The 21,969-nt window shown below is 40.1% G+C and overlaps 1 protein-coding gene across 2 annotated transcripts; it reads left to right on the top strand.

Moving 5' to 3' along the window:
• The first annotated feature begins 7,445 nt into the window (after nt 1-7,445).
• On the top strand, nt 7,446-20,864 carry LOC129099008 (nucleus accumbens-associated protein 1). Of its 2 annotated transcripts, none has more exons than XM_054608160.1 (8): nt 7,446-7,852; nt 11,042-11,195; nt 12,258-12,527; nt 13,525-14,146; nt 14,393-14,560; nt 15,393-15,498; nt 15,681-15,778; nt 16,792-20,864. In XM_054608160.1, exons 2-8 carry the CDS (start codon nt 11,070-11,072, stop codon nt 17,100-17,102), a joined length of 1,701 nt encoding a protein of 566 aa, XP_054464135.1. In that variant the 5' UTR covers nt 7,446-7,852; nt 11,042-11,069; the 3' UTR covers nt 17,103-20,864. The 2 variants fall into 2 exon arrangements, with proteins under 2 accessions (XP_054464135.1, XP_054464134.1); XM_054608159.1 differs by having other exon boundaries at nt 14,390-14,560.
• Nucleotides 20,865-21,969: the final 1,105 nt, after the last annotated feature.

Below are 21,969 nucleotides of genomic sequence, written 5' to 3'. Positions count from 1 at the left end.
AGATCTCAGTACTTTCTCTGTCCTTCTCACTGTTACAACTGCCTCAAAAGAAAAGACAAGATGCACTACAGTAAAGCTAAGCACACAAGCCTTAAACACCACACCAACCACATTAGGCCTCTGTGTGTATTGTGATAATATATAACATTAATAATAATATGAATATCAGCTGCCATCAAATTGATGCTAACATGTCTAGAGGCCCTACTACCAAAACAATATGCAAAGGCAAAAAAAGACTTTTTGCACCTGACCCCAAAGACATAAAAAAGAAGACCTCTGGAGCAAAGTTTCATAACTGTAAAGAGTTGTATGACCAACATGACATGACCTTTCACAGTCACACACACATTGTTTTAGTTCATCCATTCGGTCTGTAGGGCAAGACAATACGTTCTGTGCTATCCCACCACATACAAATACTCAGGCAGACAGTTTCAATCACCAAACCACAACACAAGCATAGCATTGCACTGGTATGGATGTGATGATGTGGTGTCTTTGCTTAGCAACCAGAGAGTAGTTCATATTATGGCCTGTTTAGATATCTCAATAAATATTAAAATCACAGTTGTAACAAACAAAAGTAACATATTAAATTATATTGCAAGTCATGTGCATTTTCATTATAAAACACTTCCAGCAGGTGGCAGTATTCTACTATTTATATTAACCTGTAATGTAATGTCACCAATAGGCCTTGTTCACATTTGACATTTGTATATTTGTCACAGAAAGCACTGGTGTAAATAATCAAATCAATTATGGCTGATTAGCATTTAACTGTTTCAGTCTGAGGATCCTGATATTATGCATGCTCTCTCCATGAAAAACAGAATTATCATTAATCGTACTAGAGGAGGAAGAGGAGCATGACATTTAAGATAGCAAACAGTTAAGCAATTGCAAACAATGTTAGCGTAATGTTGCAGCTCCTTAGCAAACCATCACATGAACAGAAACAAACAAAACACCAGATAAAACAAACATTTTGGAGAAATAACTGCAGTGTGAATTTAGAATTTAAAATCTTCGCCAAATGTCTTCAAGTTCCCCTTAGCGTTACTAAACTCACTGGAAACCACGGCCTCTTGTGGCTTATTGCTTAATTCTACTTTAAGTTTATCTATTCACCATAAATAATGTACATCAGAAACGGTTAACTCATGGGCAAGGCGTTACCTGTTGGTCCCCATTCACCTGTGGACAGGATAGGAAGGGGAGGGGTCGGACCCAGAATGATTTCCTGTTCCAGTGGTGGAATGTAACTAATATAAGTACATTTACTCTAATATAAGTACATTTACTCAAATATAAATTTGAGACATGTATACTATACTTCATTAGTTCCTCCTCATAACCTTCCTATAAATATTCTGTCTGTATATATAATATTTTCAGTTATTTTTAATTATTGTGTATTTTTTTTTTACTTTTTTTGCTTATTTAATATTCTTTCCTGTTTTATTACTTTTATTACTTATTTACTTATTTATAATACTTGTTTTTTTTTTACTATGTCTCTTGTTTGCACTATCTCTCTGCTGCTGTAAATCCTGTAAATTTCCCTGCTGCGGGACTAATAAAGGATTATCTTCAGATCTACTTAAAATCCACTATATTTCCGAGGAAAATCTTAACTATTTACCTAACTATTTATCTGACAGTTACGTTACTTTTCAAAGTCCAATTTTTACATACAAAACAAGTTTTAAATAAGCATATGAAGAATATACAATATTATGTTTTGTTACAAATTTAAATAACTAACAGTATATACAAGTACATCTAATTAATCGTTAAGCTCATTGAGAAAATTTGCTGGAAACTTTTTTGATAATCAATAAGGATTTTCTCTCACTCTACCATTGACTCTCTTCTATTTCTACTGGTTAACCTGACACTTAAATGTCTGAATCTTCCTTTAAGTCACAGGGTCGATGTCATGCCAGGCTAAAATGGAACATGGAGTTTGTAAGCAGTGGCCGAGGAAATTGGGGAAATTAAACGTATTCTCTCCTGCGTTAAAAATATTTTGAGAGAATATAATGTAATTTAAAATGTAGTCTTGCTGGGACATGCCGTGTGATAGTAGTGAGCAAATATAACTATATTTTGACCACAAATATGCCCTCAGATCCAGCTAAGTTAATAGCATACAAACTTAATTTATTTAGACATGTATATACTGCAGCAACAGCATATTTGGTAATGTTTGTTATAAGAGCATTTCTAGTAAATCACAGAACTTTTCTACATCAGCTTTTCTTGAAAGCGTAATACAGAAAATCACAACCAGGAGAGGGCACTGGTTTGGGTGTTTTGCAGTTAATGTTTTGGCAAATGCATTGTTCCAAATACAGTTTAACAACCAGTACATCATCTTTTTCCAGATTTCTAAGAGCTATATCTCATAAACTATATTAAAAGATAAAATACAGTACCAGAGTTGTTATTGTTCATAAGCTGATAAAGCATCATTGTCTATGGCAGAAAATAAGCTATGCTGTTATGTCCATTCCATCCTTTATAATGAATAATGGAAAAAAGTATAAGCAAGCGCTGTATTCAAAATGTAAATTATGTTATACCAGACGTTGTCTTAACATTAACACATATGACCAACCTGAACGAACCTCACTGAACAACTTGTGTGTTCTGTGATCTTATTGATCAGTTTAATAAACGAGTATTTAATGCAATAAGGAAAGGTGATTATTACGGCCTAATAGGAGTATTTTCATTGAGGACATTCTGCGACCTCTAAAAAACAACTGGCTCCATCAGTGACGACTTTGATTTGACACAGTAAAGGGTAAAGATCTGTCTCTTTGAATGTAATGCCATATACAGACAGCACTGCAAGACATTCAAAAGGCCATGCTACATTTAATAGCTACTGATTGAACGACATGATTGTGATCTGAATTTATTTTTTATTGTCTGTCACTGTTTTATGTTGTATGTCTGAAACTTTGTTTAATGTGCTGCTGCTGTCTTGGCCAGGACACTCTTGTAAAGGAGATTTTTAATCTCAATGAGGCTTTTCCTGGTTAAATAAATAAAAAATTAAAAAAATAAAAAATTGGGACAATCACTAATTTGATTATTTACACAAATAGGCCTCCTTCTATCCTGGACACAAATGAGATGCAGTGAATATATGCAAAATTTGAACATTTTGTGACTTCAATGGATGATACTGTAGTGTATTTTATCATATTCTGCTGTACCTTACTGTAATGAAACCATGAAGTTATTACATACTGTATGATGTTAAGAGTCTAGGTTCTCAGGAACTGCCCTCACAATGAACTCATGACCTACGTACGACATGACAACCTTGTTTATAGTGATGTTTACACAGACGGAAGGTTCTAGGTTCTCAGGAACGTATTTTAAAAAGATTTCTGAATGATGTATGTACTGCTCCATATGTTTTATGCCTTTGTGTACATTGAGGGGATGCACAACACAGATATGAAGTTCAGGCTGAAGGCTGAGAGCCTCGGTCCATGCTGAATCTCTGTGTGGACTCCGTTCTGCGCAGAATGACTTCAGATGCATTGATTCAATAAAGAAATTGTTGAAACTGCATCAACGGACCTGGACATCTTCCTTCATCCTTTGATATCAAATTGTATACTACAATACCATGAGTTGTCACAGTTCAATAAATCACTTGTGGGTTATACTTTCACATTAAAATGAGCATCATTTGAATTGAGGACATACTACTGTGGATCTTTAGAGTATGTTTTCTCCAGATTAAGAGCCTTGTGAGTTGCATCACCAGTATTTTGACCTCTGATCAGCCTTTGCTTGAATGGATACACGGTATAACAGACAGGCATAGAGACAGCACAAAACAATCACGTCTTTATAGTTACTCCAACTCCAAACTGCAGTGTGAGATGTTTGGTTCGCTGACATAAGCACAGAAAATGATTTGTGACATACATGACAAACAGTAACAGTCTCCAGTGGCAAACATATTTCCAAATAACACTATTTAATGTAACCAAGGGTTGGTTTCTGGGTCCTTCTGTTCAAAGAAAGTCAGAGGTAACGTCCAGACACATGATGGCGTGCTATTTTGAAGACATTTAATCATGCATCCATACCGAAAAGTGAAATATATATGTGCACTGCTGACACATGAAACGTTATGGTATATTATTATTATATTCCTTTATTGATCCCCATGGGGGAAATTCAAGTGTTGCAGCAGCTCAACTACACAGACACAGACAATAAATACACATACTATACAACTACACAGACAATAAATACACATACTATACAACTACACAGACAATAAATACACATACTATACATACTAAATACACATACTATACAACTACACAGACAGACAATAAATACACTATACAACTATAAATACAACTACACAGACAATAAATACACATACTATACAACTACACAGACAATAAATACACATACTATACAACTACACAGACAATAAATACACATACTATACAACTACACAGACAATAAATACACATACTATACAACAAAATAAAGATAGAACAGGAATAAAAATGTACAGTATATCTGTTGTGCCAGCAGTTTGACAATAAATGCATGGGCCTAGATACACAGATAATACATAGAAAGCTACTTATTCTTGGACAGCGTGGTGAAGCAGAGGCCTGCCACACAGAGTGGTTTACTACTCTACTAGATACTACGATGGGCTATGTGAGGTGAGCACAGGTACGTGCAGGTATCACTGCCAGCTGTCAGAGCACCCTGCGTTTGGAATAAAAGCTTTTACTTGTTTACAGGCAACAAGGGCGCGTCTGTATCCCTACTATTTATATGCGCGCACCCAGTTCACTCAAGTTAAATAAGTTCATGCATTAGTTCATGTATTAGTTCATGTATTAGTTCATGCATTAGTTCATGTATTAGTTCATGTATTAGTTCATGTATTAGTTCATGTATTAGTTCATGCATAAGTTCATGTATTAGTTCATGTATTAGTTCATTAGTTCATGTATTAGTTCATGTATTTCATGTTCATGTATTCATGTTCATGTATTAGTTCATGTATTAGTTCATGTATTAGTTCATGTATTAGTTCATGTATTAGTTCATGTATTAGTTCATGTATTCATGTATTAGTTCATGCATTAGTTCATGTATTAGTTCATGTATTAGTTCATGTATTAGTTCATGCATTAGTTCATGTATTAGTTCATGTATTAGTTCATGTATTAGTTCATGTTCAGTTCATGTATTAGTTCATGTATTAGTTCATGTATTAGTTCATGTATTAGTTCATGTATTAGTTCATGTATTAGTTCATGTATTAGTTCATGTATTAGTTCATGTATTAGTTCATGTATTAGTTCATGCATGTATTAGTTCATGTATTAGTTCATGTATTAGTTCATGTATTAGTTCATGTATTAGTTCATGTATTAGTTCATGTATTAGTTCATGTATTAGTTCATGCATTAGTTCATGCATTAGTTCATGTATTAGTTCATGTATTAGTTCATGTATTAGTTCATGTATTAGTTCATGTATTAGTTCATGTATTAGTTCATGCATAAGTTCATGCATTAGTTCATGTTTAGTTCATGTTCATTTAGTTCATGTATTAGTTCATGCATTAGTTCATGTATTAGTTCATGCATTAGTTCATGCATTAGTTCATGCATTAGTTCATGTATTAGTTCATGTATTAGTTCATGTATTAGTTCATGTATTAGTTCATGTATTAGTTCATGTATTAGTTCATGTATTAGTTCATGCATTAGTTCATGTATTAGTTCATGTATTAGTTCATGCATTAGTTCATGTATTAGTTCATGTATTAGTTCATGTATTAGTTCATGTATTAGTTCATGTATTAGTTCATGTATTAGTTCATGCATTAGTTCATGTATTAGTTCATGCATTAGTTCATGTATTAGTTCATGTATTAGTTCATGTATTAGTTCATGTATTAGTTCATGTATTAGTTCATCATTAGTTCATGTATTAGTTCATGCATTAGTTCATGTATTAGTTCATGTATTAGTTCATGTATTAGTTCATGTATTAGTTCATAGTTCATGTATTAGTTCATGTATGTATTAGTTCATGTATTAGTTCATGTTCATATTAGTTCATGCATTAGTTCATGTATTAGTTCATGTATTAGTTCATGTATTAGTTCATGTATTAGTTCATGCATTAGTTCATGTATTAGTTCATGTAGGCTATAAGTTCATGCATTAGTTCATGTATTAGTTCATGTATTAGTTCATGCATTAGTTCATGTATTAGTTCATGTATTAGTTCATGTATTAGTTCATGTATTAGTTCATGTTAGTTCATTATTAGTTCATGTATTAGTTCATGCATTAGTTCATGTATTAGTTCATGTATTAGTTCATGTTCATGTATTAGTTCATGCATTATGTTTCATGTATTAGTTCATGTATTAGTTCATGTATTAGTTCATGTATTAGTTCATGTATTAGTTCATGTATTAGTTCATGTATTAGTTCATGTATTAGTTCATGCATTAGTTCATGCATTAGTTCATGTATTAGTTCATGTATTAGTTCATGTATTAGTTCATGTATTAGTTCATTAGTTCATGTATTAGTTCATGCATTAGTTCATGCATGTATTAGTTCATGTATTAGTTCATGCATTAGTTCATGTATTAGTTCATGTATTAGTTCATTTATTAGTTCATGTAGTTCATGCATTAGTTCATGCATTAGTTCATGTATTAGTTCATGCATTAGTTCATGCATTAGTTCATGCATTAGTTCATGTATTAGTTCATGTATTAGTTCATGTATTAGTTCATGCATAAGTTCATGCATTAGTTCATGCATTAGTTCATGCATTAGTTCATGTATTAGTTCATGCATTAGTTCATGCATTAGTTCATGCATTAGTTCATGTATAGTTCATGCATTAGTTCATGCATTAGTTCATGCATTCCCCCACTTCTCTCCCTCTCATGCAGGCAGAGAGGCGGGCTATGTTTCCTCTTCCAGGCTGCTGCTCTGCTGAGCCAATGCGCACCGGGGGATCGGTCTCCGTGAGCCCGACGCAGCGCTCGGAACGATCATGCCACTGAACGACGAGCGCGTCATGCTCCTCTTCTTCCTCCTCTTCTTCCTCTCGATCAGTGGCTCTGTGTTCCGCAGTCCCCTGGGAGACTGTACCGCCCTCGATGGCTCTGCTCTCTGCGTTTGGAGAGCACTGACTGACTGACTGACTGGCTGACTGAATGGCTGCCTGGAGCACGGAACAGCAGGGCCAGAGAGCGCTGCGTCTCCTCCTGTGAACCCAGGAGGCTGCATCCACATCCCGACCCGGGGTGAGTGTCCTGGCTGGAGGAGGAGGGAGGAAGAGGAGGAGGGAGGAGGAGGAGTGGGTTTGGGTTGATGATGATGAACGGGCCACTGGAGACGGGACAATGAAAGTTTGGCATAAAAGGTCTCCTCCTCTCAGGGGGAAGGGTGCAGCTCTGCACTGTCCCACACTCCCCCCAGCGTCCCACAGTGGGATGCATCACTGTGTCAACTTGTCTGCTCGTTACATTGTCATGTGAGTGTAGCCTCGCTCCTGTTTCTGGGTCTTGGCACAGCAACACTTGCGCCTTGTTGTGCGCGTCCCCCTCCGCTCCGTGCCGCACTGGTTCCGTCTGGCCTGCCCTCAGCTGCTGCTGCTGCTGCGTGTCCTGGGATGACCTGTTGATGTCGGTAGAATGGAGAATGGCAGGGGGAGCGATTTCCCCCATCACCAACACATTTAAATCTGCAACATTTTGGGCTTGACAGCCGGCGACGCAGCACCGCTTCCCCCGTCCGCTCCGCCAGTAAGTGTCCCGTCTGCTTTTTTTGCTACATTTGCGGAAATGCTTTTTTTTGACATTGTGCAGCTGAGTGTGTGCATGAGGTGGATGGTGCGCAGGGGCCAACCCCAAATGTTTCACAGCAGCTTTAGCTTAGCCATTAGCCAGATCCATAGGCCTGCTGCTGCGGATGGGAGAGGGCATCGAACCTTTCTGGTGAAGGCTGCCAGCCGCAGAGGAGGGAGGAGAGAGGAGGGAGGAGAGAGGAGGGAGGAGAGAGGAGACACTTGAATGTGCTTTTTAACGGGAGCACACCGCCGCCTGCAGCCGGGGATCACCGAGGCTGGCTGCCATCATGTGTCGCCTCCGGTGCCAGCAGACAGTGGAGCCCTCAGGCGCTCCTCCTCATCTGCTCCTCCTCATCTGCTCCTCATCATCTGCTCCTCTTCATCTGCTCCTCCTCATCTGCTCCTCTTCATCTGCTCCTCCTCATCTGCTCCTCCTCATCTGCTCCTCATCTGCTCCTCATCTGCTCCTCTTCATCTGCTCCTCCTCATCTCCTCATCTGCTCCTCTTCATCTGCTCCTCCTCATCTGCTCCTCCTCATCATCTGCTCCTCCTCATCTCCTCATCTGCTCCTCCTCATCTGCTCCTCTTCATCTCCTCATCTGCTCCTCTTCATCTCCTCCTCTGCTCCTCTCATCTGCTCCTCCTCATCTGCTCCTCCTCATCTGCTCCTCCTCATCTGCTCCTCCTCATCTGCTCCTCTTCATCTGCTCCTCCTCATCTGCTCCTCCTCATCTCCTCATCTGCTCCCCCATTCAGTCAGTCATAGGAGACTCCAATAGGACATCCACACACACACACACACACACACACACACACACACACACACAGCATGGAGTTCAGAAGTTTAGGAGCTGTCTATGTCTGTGCTGCTCTTTATTCATAGAAGAATATTTGCAAACCGGGCCTGTTCATATGTCTTCATTTGCAGGCATGGACACATGAGAACCAGGAAATGCCTATAGAGAGAAAGCATTGTGTGCCAGCTGCACCAATGACTCCACAGTAATCAGGCATATCCACAGCATATCCATGCTTTTATTCAAATGGGGAAAAACTGGACAAACTGGAAAGAAGTCAGACAGTATAAGTTCCCAAATATGTTGAAAGCCGTCCTATCATAACACAACATAAGGCCTTTGAATGTGGGCACAACAGTCCCCATAAAAAGGCTCAGGTCTTAAGTATGTTGTGAGTATGTATGACCTACTTTCCTCAGGCTGGTTGCTTTCAGCCACAGGGTGAGTTGGGGTGAATTTCACCCGTTCACGTGGCTGCGCTCTATATATTTAATGGAATAAGGACCTGAGATGATCCCTCTCATCTCTACAGGCCTCACTGCCCCTCCTTGGTGCATACAGACACACATGCACGCACGCACACACACACACACACACACACACACACACAGTCACATTCTCTCTCACTGCCAGGGTAAACTGTGCAAACACACCCTGCTCTCAGCCCCGCGTTTGTGTGTCTTTATGCGCACGCATGTGTGCTCGCTGCGGCTCGCCAAACTGTAAACAAGCAGTATTGTCTCATGTCTGTGTGTGACTCAGTGTGCCTTTTGTGGGTTTGTTTGAGTTTGTGTGTGCGCATCTGTGTTTTAGTATGAGGGAGATGGAGCTTGAGTGAGACAGAGACAAAGAGAGCATTTCTCTTTACCCTGGAGCTTGGCGAGGTCCCAACTCAAAGGCTTTGGATATGATGGGGCGGCTCACTCCAGCCCTCACCAGTCACTCGCACCAAAGTTGGTTGTATGCCTCTCACAGAGTGGGCTTCAATCAGTTTCTTCTCACAGTTTCAGAGATTGCCTTTGTTTGGTATGTATCATCACATGTGTGTGTGTGTGTGTGCATCTGCAGCTTGCACCCATGCAACACTTTTCAGTGGTAAAACATCCGTCATGAAAGCAGCTTTATCTAGGCCTGTACACTCATCTGTGTATATCTGGTATTGTGCTTTAAGTAAAGGTTTATGGCCAATAAAATGCCACCACATGGGCTTATCAATGGCTCTGTTGTCCGGGCTGTGATTGTGGAGGTGATATGGTGGTTGTGGGTACAGAGGGCATATAATGCGTATGTGAATCCCGGGAACAAAGCTTGATCTCACAGAATCGAGCTGTATCAGAGTCTGTGCACAGGGTCCATATCCTCGGCAGAGCAAACTTTGGTTCACTTTAATTTAATATTGACATTCATAATATAGGAATCTACGTGAGGGTGCAGGGCAAATGGGTATGTTTGCCTTTGACTGTTTAGAGAGGTGAATGGAAACATGCTATGTGCTGTTTGTTTAGGCCACACACTTCTGCACATAGAATAACAGACCATGGCCCAGTTATCTAAGGACACAGGGTTCATAGGAGACAGAAAATAAAAAAGGCCTTTACTGAGCCCACTACTGGCAATAACAACCACTGCAAGGCTAAAGTGACGTATAGGATTAATGCAACGTAGATTATCCCTGGAAGCTTCAACAAAACTTTGTTTCAAATATCAACGTCCTGTGAGCCTGCCAGCGGCCTTCAGTAGGACTGTGTGAAGAAATACTTGTGGTCCAAGTCAATTGGATATGCCAAGGGATAGAATGCTTATTCTGGACTTTTTAATCTAGAATAGATAGTGAATAATTTAGCCTGGTAGTAATACAAAGTCAACTTCCATTAGATTTAGTGTTTGTTTGGTATTACTTTGTCCTGGTGGAAAACCGTCAGCCGGTTTATTGTGTCCATTAATGTAAGAGTCTGACATTCCTCACCTGTTTTCTTTTAAGTCCCTGAGCTTTCTGTCTTTTAACACAGCCATGTTAGATTGCACCTCCTCCTTGCATTGCCTCCTGCTTCTTTCACAAAAGACAAAGCCCAGGGTAAATCAGTGTTTGTTGTTGTAAATGGGCATGCTCGGCTTATCCCACCCGGGAACATGACCCTACTCATGACCATAAACCAGTGTAAACACTAAAATACAAACCCTGTTGAGCTGTGACAGCATCAACTGATCATTCCGAGTGAAGCTGAACCTCTGTTTAATAACCAGTGTTTATAACGTATTTATTACAGTTTTGCTGACTGTAATTGTGTCGTTTCTCTATATTCCTTCTCACACTTTTCAATTCTTTCTGTTTTTCTTTCCCAACTAGACCCTTTGGTGGTGTGCGTCGGCGCACCATGGCCCAGACCCTCCAGATGGCGATCCCAAACTTTGGCAACAATGTCTTAGAGTGTCTGAACGAGCAGCGGCTCCAGGGCCTCTACTGCGATGTCTCCGTGGTGGTTAAGGGCCATGCCTTCAAGGTACTGGTGGGACAGCGAGTTATTTTTGTTTTTAAATGGAAATTACACTCGTATTGAAAGTCCAGGCTAAATTAAGAGATGCTCAGGCTTGGGTGTAAACAATTAGTCCGGTTTCTCCATGGCAGCCTGGTTGGATGGAGGATGGAATGCCATTATACTTCAGAAGAAGTGTTGTTTGGACAGTCTGAAAACAGGGGGCGGTCATTGTAACTTTTGCAACGTGTGACTTTTTTTTTGGAACTTTGTAACTGGATAGTCCAACCTGGAATGATGATACACTTTCACAGAGAGCAGCTTTTCCTGTCAGTATGATTTTGAGAGAGAGATTTTACTAAACTCTTCCTTTTGTAGCTGAAGGTTTGGCGATTAGTTAAATCCCCCGTTGTAGTCTTCACTTTAAATGACAACAGCACTTTAATAGCATGTCATTTCCCTCCGTCTGTAAAGGCAATGGGTTAGATTGCCCCCAATTACATTGCCCAGAGTCTTGGCTGGATGTTATTCCTCACTCTTATCTTGGCAGATTTTCTTGACCTTGTCTGCCCTGTAATCTTGTTTTAAACTCCCTCAATGACCCCAAAACTAAGAGAGCTCAGTGTCTTCACTTTGCTATGGTTTTCTTTGGGAGAATTTCAAATCAGCATTTTAGGATTCATATTATGTTAAAGACCTATTTAATAAATGCATAATTAATGGTTGGGGTTAGAACAAATACTTAAATACTGATTACATTTATCTATACTTGGCTCCAGATGCTTGCATAATGGTTAACATCTTAGTCTTTTATTACATGATTTCATTTATACTTATTTCATTTTAATACTTTTATTTAGGCTAATTCTAGTTTTGTTGTGGTACCAAAACAGATTGGAATGATATCCAGCCCATTCAGTAAATTAGTTCATAAGAGTCTCTTAGGACCGTGTCCTCAGAGCAAGGAACCCTCTCTGATTTTAAATCATTCAGTGAAAAGAAGAGTACATACCTAAAATCTTAAATCTGCCATTTAATATTCTCTTCTAAGTTCTAATGGGACGCTTTCTAAATCTGCTTTTGTCTCAGGCCCATCGAGCTGTGCTGGCTGCTAGCAGTTCTTATTTCCGGGACCTTTTCAGCAACAGCAATAGTGGAGGTGGTAGCAGCAACGAGACGAGCCCCACCGTAGTGGAGCTCCCGTCGGCCGTGCAGCCCCAGAGCTTCCAGCAGATTTTGTCTTTCTGCTACACGGGCCGCCTCAGCATGACGGTGGGCGATCAGTTTCTTCTCATGTATACTGCCGGCTTCCTGCAGATCCAACAGATCATGGAGAAGGGCACGGAGTTCTTCCTCAAGGTAAGGCTGAAAAAGTTTACAGTTGGAACTAACACAAAGCAAATAACACAGTATCTGAGACAGATTATCTGAAAAAGGGACAAGAAGCCTGTTCAGCTTTTTAAATGTGTAATGCTTTGAGCACAATAAACACACAAACCAAATGTCATTCACTTTAGGGGACAGCAGAATCTCAGTGGCAGAGAGCCCAATGGGTCAAATCAACAGAAAATTACTGTTAAGGGTTATGCGATTTTTTTTTGTGTGTGTGTGTGAATTGTCTGATTCAAATGAAGTGTGTATTCCAGTTGGAACAATTCTGAAATATATTTTGGCTCAGGTGTTTGGAATGGCAATAATAAGAGGATTATCTGCAGTGGCGCATGTATTAGCTAAAGGAATTTAAGATAAATCTGCCCTGTAGTTGTTGAAATACCTTTTCATTGTTGAGAAGTAGAGATGCACCGATGCCGACATCGGATCAAGGTCCGATACTGGCTCAAATAGCTGGATTGGTCGGTGACAATTGGCGCATCTGGTATCAGATCCCGTTATTTCAGTAAATATGAGTTCTGTACATTTAACTACTAATTTATTATTTTTTTTACAAAGTTAAGAAAAGTAATGTTTAAGTCAAGCTTATTGTTTCCTTACAGTTAAAACAATGATCCCGGTCTCTTCCACACAGTGAAATACAGCTTAATAATGAAACACTGGTACTCAGTACTCAGTAAGGGTCGATACCCAAAGCCCAGGTATCGGTTCGAGGTCTAAGTTTGATTTGAAGATCCCAGTTGAAGTGCTTGTGGAAGTTAAAGTGTGACATTCTTTCTAGTTAATAAAGGGGGGGCACTTAATTATTAATTAATAATCATACAAAATATGAAGGGAGTCTGACCAATGGTTGTTGAGACCGAGCATCCTTCGGCACAGCCACCAGCGCAGCCAAACATATCTGTTGGTACATCAGTGTGTTCATGTAAGCTGACATAAAGTTAATGTATACTTTCATTTCTAGGTCTCCTCTCCCAGCTGCGACTCACAGGGCCTTAACGCCGAGGAGGCCCCGCCTTCGGAGCCCCAGAGCCCCGTAACGCAAACCAGTAACAGTGGAGGCCGACCTGCCTCATGCCTGACGCCGCTCCCTCTGGTTTCACGGGTGAAGACAGAGCAGCCTTCCAGCCAGCCGGAAGCAGCCACTCCTTACTCAGTGGTCTGCACTCCTGTAGCCAAGCGTCTGTGGGAGGGTGGCAGCAGCCGAGATGGAAGCGGGTCAGGCTCAGGGGGAGGAGGCGGGGCCAGGAAGGCAGCCCGTTATTCCCAGGAGGCAGTGCGGGGCAGTGCCATTCAGAGCCCTGGAGCGCTCGGACTGGCCATGGGTATGGGTGCCAACGCAACCAGCCTGGCGGGCATGGTGGCCAGTGGCGGGCTGAGTGGCACCAACGGGAGCTCTGCCGCAGGGCTCGGCACGTCAGAGGGCGCCAGCCCCGGCACCCTGAGCACCTACGCCAGTGACTCACCGATCAGCTACCATGACGATGAAGAAGAGGAGGAGGGGACGGATGAATGTGCTGAAGAGCAGTACAGGCAAATCTGCAACATGTATACCATGTACAGCATGCTCAACATGGGAGCCGCAGGTAATGGACATGAGACAGAGCAGTGTGTAAAGTTAAACCTGTAAGACAGAGGACAGGGGTCATGTGGCCTCAGGTTAACACCCACTTATATCTTTGATGATAGATTCCCTGTTTTATTTATATTGCTTTAATAGTAATTTGCTGTATTTCTGATTCTAGCAGGCGTTGTCCTGTGCACTCTATTTTCTCTGTGTGTTAAAGTGATATGGATTTATTCTAATCTACAGCATTGTTTTTCTCCAGCAGCTGGTGAGCGTGTTGAGGCTCTACCAGACCACACAGAGACACGGGGTCGCATGCGAGGCAGAGACCTCACATGTCTCCCTGCAGAACTCATCGCTCAGATAGGCAACCGCTGTCATCCCAAACTGTACGAGGAAGGAGACCCTGCTGAGAAACTAGAGTTAGTCTCAGGTATGGTTGGTGTCTTCACCAAAACAGACTTTTACAGAAGCGAGTTGGCAAGATGCACAGAATCTTTCTTCTACGTGTTAATGAAAGCCTTTAAAAAATGGAAGACAAATGTATTTGAGGTATAAAATATACATGCATCAAAATACCAATGTCAGACAAGGCCAATGGCATTTATATGTATGCACATATTTAGAGGAAGCTGTTCTCTAATGACTGGACTTACTTATACTTTGGTATACAGATCAAGTGGCAGTACTACATATTCAGCTTGGTGTGTTTATGCCAAGGACATCATCTGGGTTAAATACCTCTGAATATATTGTGTGACTGAGAGAGAGTCATGAATAAAGAAAGTAAGCGAGGGAGGCAACATACACCGAGCTGGTATTGATGGGTAGTTTAAGGCAAAAACTCAAGAAAAGACATGTATTGGGCATACCATAATAATATTAAGATTATACCGATTATGAAACCTGTGACACAGATGTGTATATGTATCTAGAGAGAGCATTAAACAGAACGAACAAAAAAGAAAAAGAAGTTTAGGTTGGCAAAGAAGCATAACTCTAAACATACAAGGACAGCCTCCTCACACCGAAATAACAGCTGCAATGCTTGATATGAATCAGACTGGCTCTAGGTAAACAGATTATCAATTCCAGGAAATCAAAGTGAAGATCTTTCTACTTTCTATATCTGAACCATACAATGTTAAAATGAATAGATTACCCTGTTGCGAGACAATAAATAAGTCACAAATGGTGACACGTACTGATGATGATTGCTGGTTCATTTGTTTGTTGGTATTCATGCATATATGCTTTCTTTGCAGGTACTTCTGTGTTTATATCGCGAGCCCAGCTAATGAACTGTCATGTGAGCGCGGGGACCAGACACAAGGTGCTGCTCAGGAGGCTGCTGGCTGCCTTCTTTGACAGGTTTGTTCCTTCTGTCTGTGTCTATTTCTGCAAGTGTTTCATGTAAAGTGAGCAGAGCTTCCTTTTTAATACAGAGATTAATGTATTTTTTTTTTTATCTGCTGGCATTAGAGGGATATAAGAAAAAATGTTGGCATCTGTTTTGTTTTCTGTGCAAATCATTGTTATTTTTGATGTTTCAGGAATACTCTGGCCAACAGCTGTGGAACAGGAATCCGCTCGTCCACCAATGACCCGAGCCGCAAGCCCCTGGACAACAGAGTTCTGCATGCGGTCAAATGTGAGCGGACATGTTTCTCTGTCTGTGGGTGTTTGCCCACAAGCATGCAAACAATTTCCACATTTGCTTGTGATGTTGGGTACAGATAGAGGGGGATGTACATGCATTCATATTTTACATAAACATATACATGCATGTTGTTGCTGAATTGAATTATTGGCTGTTAAACATCAACAGTTAAACATGCCTGTTTTTAGGCTACTTTTGAATGGAAGTGCAAATGGAAGGATATTTGCTTCCTATGGCACCCTGTGATTAGCATTAGGTAATAACCCACAGTGACCACTAGATGGCAACATCCACCTATGTTCACATATGTGTGCGTGCGCATAGGTCATAATGTGCTCACACATTTATGGAGAGGGGAAACTTGTGTAACTCCTTTGATAGCTCAGTGAAGTCTGGGTTAACTTTGTGAAGATGAAAAAAATAGTCCATACATCTGGTTAGTGAAACGAGAGAGACAGCGGGACATGTTTAAGGGATCTGAAGAACGTACATTTACAAACCAATGAGAGGGCCTGTAAGATATGCAAAGATAATCTCTCTTTAAATGTCCTACTTTAGGGAGATTTATACAGTATTCACCATAAACTAAAGTGTGTATGAACGTTGATGTCATTTTGATGACTTTGAATTTTACATATACAGTTTAATCTTGGGATGTAGTCCCAGACTGACCAGATGCAGGAACAATAATGTGTGTTGCTTTGAAGGAGGAGGCGGAGCTCTGATACTTCAGGCTGTTTGAATTCTCCATGCACCTAGCAAGTAGGAGATGTTGTGCCAAGTGGGAAAACATTTAAAAAAGGATAAAATGAATGAGTACCATACCACACATTACTCCTTAAGTATGTATGTGTGTTCCACTTACTTAACATTAAAAGGTGTCCCCTGAGCACTGTGTCTGTTGTTTAGCTTCCTGTCTGTTTCATGACATTAGTTCTCAGTTGTAGTTCCCAGCATGAGGTCCAATCAGCCTAACGTTTTGTTTTTTTCCTCTTCCGTGTCAGTTTACTGCCAGAACTTTGCCACCACCTTCAAAGAGAGCGAGATGAACGCCATCGCAGCCGACATGTGCACCAACGCCAGACGCGTGGTCCGTAAGAGCTGGATCCCCAAGCTGAAGCTGCTGATGGCTGAGAGCGACGCCTACACTGCTTTCCTTCCTGACGGCGTCAAGATTGAGGACGACACCCTGGGGGCGGATCCAGCCTTTGACCCCGCCTCTCTGGAGGCCGCCGGCGGTGTTGGCATGGAGTCAGGTGGCTCTTCAGGTGAATCGCTACCAGGTGTGGGCGGTGACGGAGGACCGTTATTTTGAACATTGTGGCCGGGGAAGTTTGAAATTTGGTGACACACACACACACACACACACACACACACACACACACACACACACACACACACACACACACACACACACACACACACACACACACACACACACACCAGTATTCTCCAGTTCTGCTTGCCTCTACACTCTTTGGCCCACGCTGATCTCTCACATCTGACTATCTATACTACACTGCTAGGGTCAACAGTTGTTGTCACCCTGATGTAACCAGGACATGAAAACTTTAATTTTTTGCTTTATGACTGTACAATGGAGCTAGTTGAGTAAAGGGAGAGAGTGAGAGGGATTTTCTCCTAACTGCCCTCTGCCTCCCCTTGTCTTTTTAATGTGTGTAAGTGTATCCACTGTTGCATATTAAATACATTCCCTTAAATGCAGGTGATGGGGTGAGTTGCTAGTGTAGCCTGAGGAGGAAGGTGTGGCTTGATAGACGGGCTAGGAGTTGAGGTGGGGAGTATTCTGAATTTAAGTGTCAGTGGCATTTTTCTCTATGCAACCCTAACATCTCGTAGTCCAGCCTAGAAAAAGAACTCAATTTAAAATGGATATGGTCGTAAACATTAACACTACCTGTTCTTCCTCCCCTAACATCACCACCCTGCAAGTATTCTTCACCACATCGTCTTTCTCGAGACCAGAGATTTGCACCTGAGTGTTTCACTGTGCAGTGTCTTATAGAAATTTATCTCATCTTTCTCTTTTTTCTAAATTTTTAGCATGTTTCTCCGTCTATGAACTGAAAAAGTGATCCAGAGAGAAGGGTAAAGCTTTTTACTGAGATGATTGTAAAGAAAATTTAAAGGGCAACAGGTTATCAAAGATGGTCATATTTTTAGAAGAAAAACTATATTTATACAAGTGTCCATGCCTAGAACGGTGTGAGCAAAGAGAGTGAAAGGGATTGTTTTAAAATCTCGATCTTCATGTTTTATTGAAAGAGGTCTTGTCAAATAAGGAAAAGTGCTATTTTTGCATAAAAAGGAGTTTAATAAAGCAGTCTTATCACAAGACCCACAGCCATTTATTTTTATCTTAATTTGAAAGTGCAGAGTGATGGAATGAGCAGTTGAACTGCTAAATTTGAAGCATTTCATCTTCTGTTCACTAGCACAGAAGGAATAAAAAGACTGATTCAGCTGGCTTGACTGTTGACTATGAGAACCATTTCTTGTTAGGTTGTGAACCTGCAATGTTTGCCTCCTACGATAAAACATTGGCCCACGATTTCAAAGATTACTGGTAGAAATATAAAGGATTTATTGATCTGACAACTTGAATAGTTTATTCTTTGTACTGAAATTATTGAATAAATACAATCTGCTGACATGCAAAAGTCACAGGAAATAATTATATTTGAATATATTTAAATGTGCCTGGTGGGTGCAGTGATGTCACGAGGAGGCAATGTTGCTTGAAGCAAATAGATGTTATGGTACTATCCATGTGTGTCGAAGCAGTTGTTTGGTAAAGAAGGAGAGCCTTTCTGTGCGGCTGTGTCTCTTTAGTATGTAGTTTATTCATGTATCTAAAAAGGAAATTCAAAATGGCTTACAGTTTTATTTTAAGAGTTTGACATGATTTCGCACCTTCTGTGGGATTGGAGGTTCCTGCACCTTAATGAGAAGAACCACTGGTTCACGCACCTTTTGAGAAATGTTGTGTAGCAATTGAACCCCTGTAGGTGAATTTGTCTTCTTTCTTTTTTTTTTCATGTCTGCATGTGTTTCTTGTTTAGAAGTGGCACAAATTCCTACTGTAAATAATCAAGATGACTGTTGCGTTAAATCCCAAGTGTTCTTCCTTTCTGTTGCTGGATACATATGATTATGAAATGTCAACAACGGACCTATTTTTATGTGAAAGTTAGTGTTCGCTGGAAGCTTCTTGAATGACCTGTAAGAGTTTAGCAGAAGGGATTCATCATTCCTGGTGCAGATGGATTGAAGGGGAAATGGTCTGGGTGTGATTTAGGAACGTGGAATGCTCTCACAGACGACTGATTACCTTCTGCTTCTGGAGGGGCATTTCTAACGAGGTTCGATTTTCTGAAGACAGGTACAGGGTGAAATCCGAGAAGAAATTGATGTGTCTTATTTGGGGCAGTTGAGTCAATCTTATTGAAGAAATAACGTGACAGATGAAGCTCAGCCTATTTTCATTATTGATTCAAATCATGATGAGTTTACTGAACTGGTTTGACCTGATGATATATGGACAGAACAAAAATGCAGTACCTTGTAAGTATTCTCTAAAGGGTAATGACAACAAAACCTCAGCACGCTCTACATTTGACTGTTGCTGCCACATGAGCACCCCTCCCCCACATACCTCCCCCGCATACCTCCCCAGTGTCTGTGAAGACTGCTGTGCTTCCTGTCCTTCATGCAGCTGGTGTCATGTTTCACTTCCACAAGTTTATTCATCTGTGTCAGAGAGAGGCAAAGCAGTGGTTTTAGGTGGTTCAATACAAATTCATAGTATGCACATTTAATTGGCTCAGTGACTTTTAACTTGGCCAAGTTTACAGTTGAGATCAGATTAAACGTTGTTGTTCTCGCCCAATATTTTCATAAATTACGCCTTAAGTTAGTGCATCAAAATGAATCCAGTATAAGACATTCAGATGAATTAAATTCTATCTTCTTCATATCTTGTTTAGCATGATGGCTACTAAATCTGGCAATGTTCCTGCCTAAAAATACCAGGTATGACAATAGTCAAATCACTGTTCAAAAGTCTGGATTTAGTTCCATTATTACAGGGCAGTTATTGATTGTGTCCTTTACAGAGGTATTAGGGAAATCAGAGTACAATACCATTGATACCCTTCAGAAAATGTAAACAATAAAGAAGCTTTTAAAGCGAGGAGCAACTTAGCTTCTTACGGTGACCTACTGAATGAAATGACACTGACTGAAATATCATCAGTGAATCAGAGTTCATTTTAATGCCATGTTAGTCTGCTGTCAAAACACAGCCGCCCGGCCCAAATATATAATGTCCTTAGCATTGACCCCAGTTATAATATTGAGCCTATAGTAGAATAACTATGGTTATGGTACCTCTCAATGTTATGTTCTCTGTTGTCCAAAAGTAACCTCACTCACAACCTTTTTGCAAACTGCTTCATCTGCAATAAGTCTGTGATCAGCTTGTGTTATGCTTTGTGTGCGTTTGAGAATAGAATGACGTCATGCTTCTTTTTTTTTCAGTACGTTTTAAACACATTGCAAATTCTGTACCTTCAACATATGTGTTTACAAAACATGTAGACCTACACACTTGAATAGATAAGGTGTGGCACGGCATGGGGAACCTTTTGTCACTAAACAGTACATATATAAATATGATTATACACATGTATAGATAAATACTGTATATTATATATAGACGCACACATAGAGGTCAGATTGTTTGTTGTGCACTCGCAGCATGAGGTATATATTTACCCAGAAACGACGCTTCTTCACAACCTGTGCAGTAATTGGTCTGCCCATGTCTTCGCCCCTGCTCCTTGCCCTCTGTAACCCTGTAGCGACAGTGGACATCCTGTACTGCTCATCCTATTTCTATCTGTGTTCCAAGTGCCAATAACTTTGTGAAAGCCCTGTAACTGTGACCCAACATTATCAAAGGTAATTGCACATTAACAACTGTAAAATAAATAAATACAAATCATAGAGAAAATGTCAAAAATGGATTAAATAATGAATATCTTAATAAAAGATTTGTAACAATTTCTTTTTGACTGCGTTTTTACTGGGACGTTACTGTTCAGAGGCTTGTTGGGGAGCTGGTTGTTTTAAATACAGTTTTTGTTTATGAAAAAATAAATATGTAGAAAAGTGTTACCTAGTATTTTTTTATTAATATAGAATTTGACCATGAAATTGACTATTGCCTTGAAAAAAAGGCAATAGTCAATAGCAATTAGGTTCATTTGCATGCTGAATTCTTAATCTAAATCGAGAAGTCAGTTGTTCATGCATATTTCTCTAGAGAACTCTTTATCTGAAATAGGTAAATGCAGTTTACTGAAAGCACTTCTCATAAACCTACAGATGAGTAGTTTAAACATGCAGGCTGGTTTTTTTGGTTCCTCCTCATGCAAACATCAGTCCTCACACCTGGAAAGCTGCCACGTGTGACCAGTTTCTTTCATGCTTTGTGAACATATCAACCCACAAAGTAGTTTCTGCCTTCATTTGGTTATAGTTTTGCTTTCACTCTTGATATACAGTACAGCTGTCTCATGACTCCAGTATTCACTGACATGTTTCATATTCTACTCGACCAAACACTTGTGAGAAAAATGACACAACTCAACTCTGGGAAAAGATTGTGCAATCAGGCTTTATATTGGCTAAAAATGCACATTTATGTCATCTATCTAAACAGTGATTATGCCTTCCCTAAAGTAAAGACCTGTTATTGAATAACTACGTTTTACATCAGTTACTAATTGTCAATAACTTTAGCACCAATTCAAAACAGCTTGGCTAATGTAATGAACTGAACCATTAACAGTGATTTGATTATGGTGGTTATGTTTATCATGGTCCGTCTATATGAGATTATTTCTGATGTAAATATGACTAGATCAACATACAGCGGGTAAAATAAGTAGTGAACACGTCACCATTTTTCTCAGTAAATATATTTCTGAAGGTGCTATTGACATGACATTTTCACCAGATGTCGGTAACAACCCAAGTAATCCATACATACAAAGAAAACCAAACAAATACGTTCAGAAATTAAGTTTTGTGTAATAAAATGGAATGACACAGGGAAAAATGATTGAACACATGAAGAAAGGGAGGTGCAAAAAGGC

The sequence above is a fragment of the Anoplopoma fimbria genome, chromosome 11, assembly GCF_027596085.1.
Source record: "Anoplopoma fimbria isolate UVic2021 breed Golden Eagle Sablefish chromosome 11, Afim_UVic_2022, whole genome shotgun sequence".
Lineage (NCBI taxonomy): Eukaryota > Metazoa > Chordata > Actinopteri > Perciformes > Anoplopomatidae > Anoplopoma > Anoplopoma fimbria.
Note: the sequence above shows the minus strand (reverse complement) of the source record. Positions and strands in the feature narration are given on the sequence as shown.

Excerpts from the sequence above, each read along its gene's own strand:
- LOC129099008 (XM_054608159.1), top strand. The coding sequence starts at position 11,070 with ATGGCCCAGACCCTCCAGATGGCGATCCCAAACTTTGGCAACAATGTC. Across the intron at positions 15,499-15,680 it reads CTGGCTGCCTTCTTTGACAG|GAATACTCTGGCCAACAGCT; the intron begins GTTTGTTCCTTC and ends TTGATGTTTCAG. Across the intron at positions 15,779-16,791 it reads AGTTCTGCATGCGGTCAAAT|TTTACTGCCAGAACTTTGCC; the intron begins GTGAGCGGACAT and ends CTTCCGTGTCAG.